General features: G+C 42.4%; 1 protein-coding gene across 6 annotated transcripts in view; it reads right to left on the bottom strand.

The window, feature by feature from the left end:
- usp28 (ubiquitin specific peptidase 28) overlaps positions 1-7449 on the bottom strand; it is a 78876-nt gene that overhangs the window by 1904 nt on the left and 69523 nt on the right. For all 6 annotated transcript variants that reach the window (XM_061962809.2, XM_061962812.2, XM_061962807.2 and 3 more), the window contains exons 23-24: positions 5977-6056; positions 5782-5905 (exon numbers count right to left, since the gene is read on the bottom strand). In XM_061962809.2, coding sequence (XP_061818793.2) covers positions 5782-5905; positions 5977-6056 — 204 coding nt within the window. The remainder of the gene's footprint in view (positions 1-5781; positions 5906-5976; positions 6057-7449) is intronic.

The following is a 7449-nucleotide window of genomic DNA, read 5'->3' as shown; positions in this document are numbered from 1 at the left end:
TTGAGATCTTATTGTATAAACTATATCACTATGGTGTCAGAGGGGTACCTCTCGATTGGTTCCGCTTTTACCTATACGGAAGGCAGCAATGTGTATGCATCAATGATCACAATTCACCCTGTCTGACCATAAATTATGGGGTTCCCCAGGGATCCATCTTGGGGCCTCTCCTTTTTATCCTATACATAAATGATTTTGTAAACTCCTCCGAAACTTTTCATAAAATAATTTTTGCTGACGATACAAATTTGTTTACCTCACACAGGAGCCTACACCATCTACAAGTAACTGTCAATTCAGAGCTTGTGAAAGTAGATTCCTGGTTCAAATGCAATAAGCTCTCACTTAATGTAAATAAAACAAATTTTATTCTATTTCGTTCTAATAAAAAGCGGACAAATACTGAGCACTGCCATATCAACATCAATGGGCAGGAAATACAGAGAGTGAACTCCACAAAATTCCTGGGGGTCATCATTGACGAATACCTCAATTTCAAATGTCACATTAGCCATCTGTTAAACAAATTATCCAAATATGTTGGCCTGTTCTTTCACCTTCGTCATTATCTTCCTCTTTATGCTCTACTCACACTATATAAAACTGTCTTTGAACCACATCTAAACTACTGTAATGTCATCTGGTGTAACACCTTCCCTACCTACCTCCACAAATTAGAATCTATGCAAAAGAAAATGATACGGGCCCTGTCATGGTCCAAGTTTAATGCCCCCACTCCACATCTATTCCATAATTATCATCTCTTAAGACTGACAGAGTTCAATATTTATCAAAATGCTTGTTTAACCTATCAAGTCATTTACAGGCTGAATTTAAGGCTCTGTAGCTTGGTTCCTATCTACCATCCCCAGCATGCCCACAACACTCGTAACTTAGATTTGATATCAGGGAAACATCGTTTACTGGATTGTACCGCTCGAAGTGTTGTATGCAGGGGACCAAAGATTTGGAACCGGCTTAATGAGAACCTCAAGATGCTGTATCCATTCTCCAACTTCAAAAATAAACTAAAAACTTATCTATTAACCACCTATATTTAATGCCTCATGTAGGGTAGACTACTGTTGGGTTTTGCATGGTTGAATGAATGTATGTATGTATGTATGTGTATGCTTGCTTTAGTACTATTATCTTGTGTTAATCATATAGCGTTGTTTTTTGTTGTTGTACTTGCTACCATGTTCCATCATTCCATGTATATTCCATCATTTCATGTATATTCTATCCTCTAGACCAGGGGTGCTCACACTTTTTCTGCAGGCGAGCTACTTTTCAATTGATCAAGTCGTGGGGATCTACCTCATTCATATATATCATTTATATTTACTTATTTATGAAATATATGTTTTTGTTAACAATTTAGAGGTGTTTAATGATAATGCAAGCATGTTTAACACATAGAGTTAATATTGTTAAAAAATTAAAGGTGTTTAATGATAATACAAGAATGTTTAATACATATAGTTAATATTGTTAACATGTTAAAGGTGTTTAAAGATAATACAAGCATGTTTAACACATATAGTTAATATTGTTAATAAGTTAAAGGTGTTTAAAGATAATACAAGCATGTTTAACACATATAGTTAATATTGTTAACAAGTTAAAGGTGTTTAAAGATAATACAAGCATGTTTAACACATATAGATTCCTTTCTTTCATGAAGACAAGAATATAAGTTGGTGTATTACCTGATTCTGATGACTTGCATTGATAGGAATCAGACAGTAGTGATGATAAGGTCCGCATTTTCGAATGGAGGAGAAAAAAAGTCCTCCTTTCTGTCCAATACCACATGAAAGTGGTTGGTTTTTGGCATCTTATTTGTCCAGCTTCCGTACTCCTTTGTATACACTTTACAAGAAATACATTGTCGGCAAACTCCGTAGCTTGCTAGCTTGTGCACCCCAGCTTTCTGAGACTCCTATTTTGTTAGCGCAACTGTGCAACTGTGCAGTCGGTCTTTGGAGTTTTGACGACAGGTACGGCGCCGGAGTCTGTTGAAATAAAGTGTTTCTCGCCTTCCAGTCGGTAATTTTAATGAGCTGGCAGCAGCCAGCGTCATCTCAGAAGACCCTTGGGTGCCGTGAATGTCAATCAAGTGACGAAAATGACGTCATTGTGAAGATTTATGATCGCTCATTTTTAGGACTATTTTTTTAATGCCTGGCTGGTGATCGACTGACACACCCTCCGAGATCGACCGGTAGCTCGCGATCGACGTAATGAGAACCCCTGCCCTAGGGTAAACTGGGTGTAACACACGGCACACTGATAAGGCTTAACCTATTGTGACTATAACAATCTACAAGGTTAATGTAGGTTGCTTCTCTTTCTCCCCCTCCATTTTTCTGCATTCTTTCGTATCTCAAGTTATCATTACGTATATGTATTGTTGCATTTAAACAACTGTATTGTTGATAATAAAGGTAAATTATTGGTATTGTTCATTATCAATAGCGCTATTTCTATTGGTATTTGTATTGATCCATTTGTAGTGTAATAATGCTCATTGTCATTTCTGTATTATTTTTTATTTTTCGCTAACTGCTTATTTGCTATTACTTTTACCATCATGTTTGTACATGTCGTATTTGCTGATGTTGCTCTATTGTTGTTGTTGTTGTTGTTTGCTGTTGTTGTTTTTGTCTCTCTGTCTAATCCCCCTCTTGTCCCCACAATTTCCCCCTCTGTCTTCTTTTTTTTCTCTTTCTATCCCCTCCTGCTCCGGCCCGGCTGCACTAAATGATAATATAAATACATTTAATAAAGTCAAATACAAATAAGGCAACAAGAGAAGTATCCTACACTTCTCTTTTGTAAAGTAAATGTGAACAGCCGACATGGGCATCTACATCAACTATATGATTTGCCTGAGAAGCTGGACAGGACACAAAAAAAAAAAAAAAAAAAAAAAAGTTTTTTTTTTTTTTTTTAAATAATGTAATGCGATCTACCAATACTACCTTTGCGATCGACTGGTAGATCGCGATCGACGTATTGAGCACCCCTGCTCTAGACCCCCTGTCAAAAGCTTCTTCTAGCTTATTTGGGGGACCCTTTCACGTACCAACATCTTTAAATGATGATATTTTACTACTATTGTATTTGTTATATGGTATTGTGAATAAACTTGAATATATATCACAGTATAAACACTTTTTACAGTAAACAAATGGTATAACAGTACTAAACAATTCCATTAAAAAAAAAAATTGGTGTCATTATTAACTTTCTGTCCAAGCTTGTATAATCTACTGCCTTGTTCAATTGTAAAAAATATTCTGTGCCTAAAATTCACATTTCTATCACAATTATCATACTGTAAACATGGTAAGCTAACTTCATTAAAATTAATAGTCCTGTCAATAGCATGGAATTACAATTCAAATGTAGTTTTTTTGTAAGCCTTTCAAAAGAATTCAAAATATGAAAAATTAATGAAAATTAATTGAAGCCATCAGACACTTGAAAAGTGGCACATCACATCTCTAATGTAATCATTTGAACTTTTCAACAGAAATAGCACTGCAAAAATATTAAGGACATACTTCTGTATTTTGGTAGTTATGCTGTCAACATTTAACAAGATTTCTTCAACTTGGACTTGAAAGCATAAATAGTATAAACACTTTTAACAGTATAACAGTACTAAACAATTCCAATAGATAACATTGGTGTCATTACCTTTTTGTTTGCTCAATTATTGCCTCCGTAAATAAAACTTCGGCATTTATCACATCCAAAGAATCTGTTTGGGCGACGAAAAACGTTGAAAGTTTTCCACTTGTATCGCTAGCAACGGCATTAGACTTGTGTTTTTTTGTCCCAACGTGGTCTTTTACATCGCTAATTCCTCCGTGTCCGATCGAAAAATCTTGTCTGCACAAGGTGCAATTCGCGTAGTTTTCACCCTTTTTCCATCCATCCATCCATCTTCTTTCGCTTATCCGAGGTCGGGTCGCGGGGGCAGCAGCCTAAGCAGGGAAGCCCAGACTTCCCTCTCCCCAGCCACTTCGTCCAGCTCCTCCCGGGGGATCCCGAGGCGTTCCCAGGCCAGCCGGGAGACATAGTCTTCCCAACGTGTCCTGGGTCTTCCTCGTGGCCTCCTACCGGTCGGACATGCCCTAAACACCTCCCTAGGGAGGCGCTCGGGTGGCATCCTGACCAGATGCCCGAACCACCTCATCTGGCTCCTCTCGATGCGGAGGAGCAGCGGCTTTACTTTGAGCTCCCCCCGGATGACAGAGCTTCTCACCCTATCTCTAAGGGAGAGCCCCGCCACCCGGCGGAGGAAACTCATTTCGGCCGCTTGTACCCGTGATCTTGTCCTTTCGGTCATAACCCAAAGCTCATGACCATAGGTGAGGATGGGAACGTAGATCGACCGGTAAATTGAGAGCTTTGCCTTCCGGCTCAGCTCCTTCTTCACCACAACGGATCGATACAGCGTCCGCATTACTGAAGACGCCGCACCGATCCGCCTGTCGATCTCACGATCCACTCTTCCCTCACTCGTGAACAAGACTCCGAGGTACTTGAACTCCTCCACTTGGGGCAAGATCTCCTCCCCAACCCGGAGATGGCACTCCACCCTTTTCCGGGCGAGAACCATGGACTCGGACTTGGAGGTGCTGATTCTCATCCCAGTCGCTTCACACTCAGCTGCGAACCGATCCAGTGAGAGCTGAAGATCCTGGCCAGATGAAGCCATCAGGACCAAATCATCTGCAAAAAGCAGAGACCTAATCCTGCAGCCACCAAACCGGATCCCCTCAACGCCTTGACTGCGCCTAGAAATTCTGTCCATAAAAGTTATGAACAGAATCGGTGACAAAGGGCAGCCTTGGCGGAGTCCAACCCTCACCGGAAACGTGTCCGACTTACTGCCGGCAATGCGAACCAAGCTCTGACACTGATCATACAGGGAGCGGACCGCCACAATCAGACAGTCCGAAACCCCATACTCTCTGAGCACTCCCCACAGGACTTCCCGAGGGACACGGTCGAATGCCTTCTCCAAGTCCACAAAGCACATGTAGACTGGTTGGGCAAACTCCCATGCACCCTCAAGGACCCTGCCGAGAGTATAGAGCTGGTCCACAGTTCCACGACCAGGACGAAAACCACACTGTTCCTCCTGAATCCGAGGTTCGACTATCCGGCGTAGCCTCCTCTCCAGTACACCTGAATAGACCTTACCGGGAAGGCTGAGGAGTGTGATCCCACGATAGTTAGAACACACCCTCCGGTTCCCCTTTTTAAAGAGAGGAACCACCACCCCGGTCTGCCAATCCAGAGGTACTGCCCCCGATGTCCACGCTGTTGTTTCACCCTTTTTGGAACGGATAATTATTCCCGGATAGGCTTTTGAATATTCTTCACGGAATGACTGCGGTTTTCTTTTCGGTTTAAGACTCCTTTGCGATTTTTCTCCGGCTGATTCCATGATCGTTCGCTCGTTTGGAAACAATGGCAACTGGTGCCTCGTGCTTGGCAGCGGTGCTATAAATAGCCTCGCGCATGGCATTCGGAATGGCTCGATAGGAAGTTACGGGAAGCAGTGTCGATTGTCATTGTTGTTACGCGATTTCGTGAATAAAACTTTAAAAAAAAAATTTTTTTTTAATGAATGAAAAACCGTATTTTTTATCACTGCAACCGTAACCCGGAATAGGTTGATGAAAACCGTACTAATTACGGGAAAACCGGAGTAGTTTGCAGGTATGCAAGTGCGAAAACGTCTTCTTTTCTCCTCACCGCCAGACATTTCCGCCTGTAAAGTGCAACGAGCGACGTGTCCACGCCGCGTTTCTCTCCGCTCCTCAGCAGGGTGGCGTTGGTGTCGTAGGCGTGAGCCAGGTAGGTCAGAGCCTCGCGCATCCTGCAAAAAAAACACAAAACAAACAAATAAAACCCCCATTCTTTGCCACACCTGCCTCCGGGAACACTTACTTCCCGTGCTGGTAGTGCTCCAGTCCGGTCAGCAGGTAGACAAAGACAGTCCGGAACATTCTGTAGTCATCGTGCCACTGCTGTGGAACGCCACACAACATAAAGTTAGCACGGCAAAGAAAACCAGCGTTTCACGTACATTCATGAACACATAAGAATGCACCTGGGATGCCAGAGAATAAGAAGACAAAGCAGGAAGGATCAGTGTTGCCAACATCAATCAAAGTTTATTTGTATAACCCAGGGGTCGGCAACCTTTACCAGTCAAAGAGCCATTTTGACCAGTTTCACAAATTATAGAAAACAATGGGAGCCGCAAAAACTTTTGAATTTTAAATGAAATAACACTGCATACAAAGGTTTTTTTTTTACTTTGTGCTATGTATTAACCAGGGGTCTCAGACACGTTGCCCACACCTTTTTATGGAATTTTTAAGCTGGTGCGGCACGCGGGTTTTATATGAATAGTGCTTGTCAGAGTCATGCGTGCCGTGATGGTACAGCATATAGCGCCCACTACAACCAGCATGCCTGATCAGCCAATTGTTGTATGAGGCTCCGGCTTGCTCACATAGGTGACGATAACGATATCCTCCTGTCCACTGATTCTGGTAAATATGTTGTCCTGGTGCTTTTAGATCTGTCTGCTGCGTTCCACACCGTCGACCACGCCACCTTAATCACTCGTCTTGAGAACTGTGTGGGCATTAAGGGCGCCGCCCTCAACTGGTTCCGGTCGTACCTAACCGACAGGAGTTTTTGTGTAAAAGTAGACAGTTTTATGTCGTCCACAGCTCCTTTACCACATGGGGTCCCCCAGGGCTCAATCCTTGCCCCAATTTTATTTGCGCTTTACCTTCTCCCCCTTGGTTCTATTTTTAGGAAGTACAGTATTGCATTTCATTTTTATGCCGATGATTGCCAGATTTATTTTCCCATGGCACAAAATAACACGGTTCAACGTCTTATTGACTGCCTGCACGACATCAAAGTCTGGCTTTCAGCTAACTTCCTGAGCCTAAATGAAGATAAAACAGAAGTTATGTTCGCTCTCCCTCCCCCAACGTTGACCTCGGCACTCTGACCCCGTATCTCAGCGACTCTGTCACAAACCTGGGGGTAAAGTTTGACTCAGATTTTAAATTCGAAAAGCAAATCAGCAGCGTCGTTCAAAAAAGCTTTTATCAATTACGCCAAATAGCGAAAGTGAAACCGCTTCTATCAAGACATGATCTTGAGAAATTAATCCACGCTTTTATCTCGACTCGTCTTGATTATTGTAATGCCCTGTATGTTGGCATTAGCCAGGCCTCCCTCGCCCGCCTGCAGCTCGTGCAGAACTCTGCTGCTCGTCTGCTAACACAGACCCGCAGACGTGAGCACATCACCCCTATTTTAGCGTCCCTTCACTGGCTCCCTGTGCGTTACCGAATACATTTTAAACTCCTTTTATTTGTTTTTAAATGTCTAAAC

Source organism: Nerophis lumbriciformis, linkage group LG09, assembly GCF_033978685.3.
Source record: "Nerophis lumbriciformis linkage group LG09, RoL_Nlum_v2.1, whole genome shotgun sequence".
Classification (NCBI taxonomy): domain Eukaryota; kingdom Metazoa; phylum Chordata; class Actinopteri; order Syngnathiformes; family Syngnathidae; genus Nerophis; species Nerophis lumbriciformis.
This window is presented reverse-complemented; position numbering and strand designations above follow the sequence as displayed.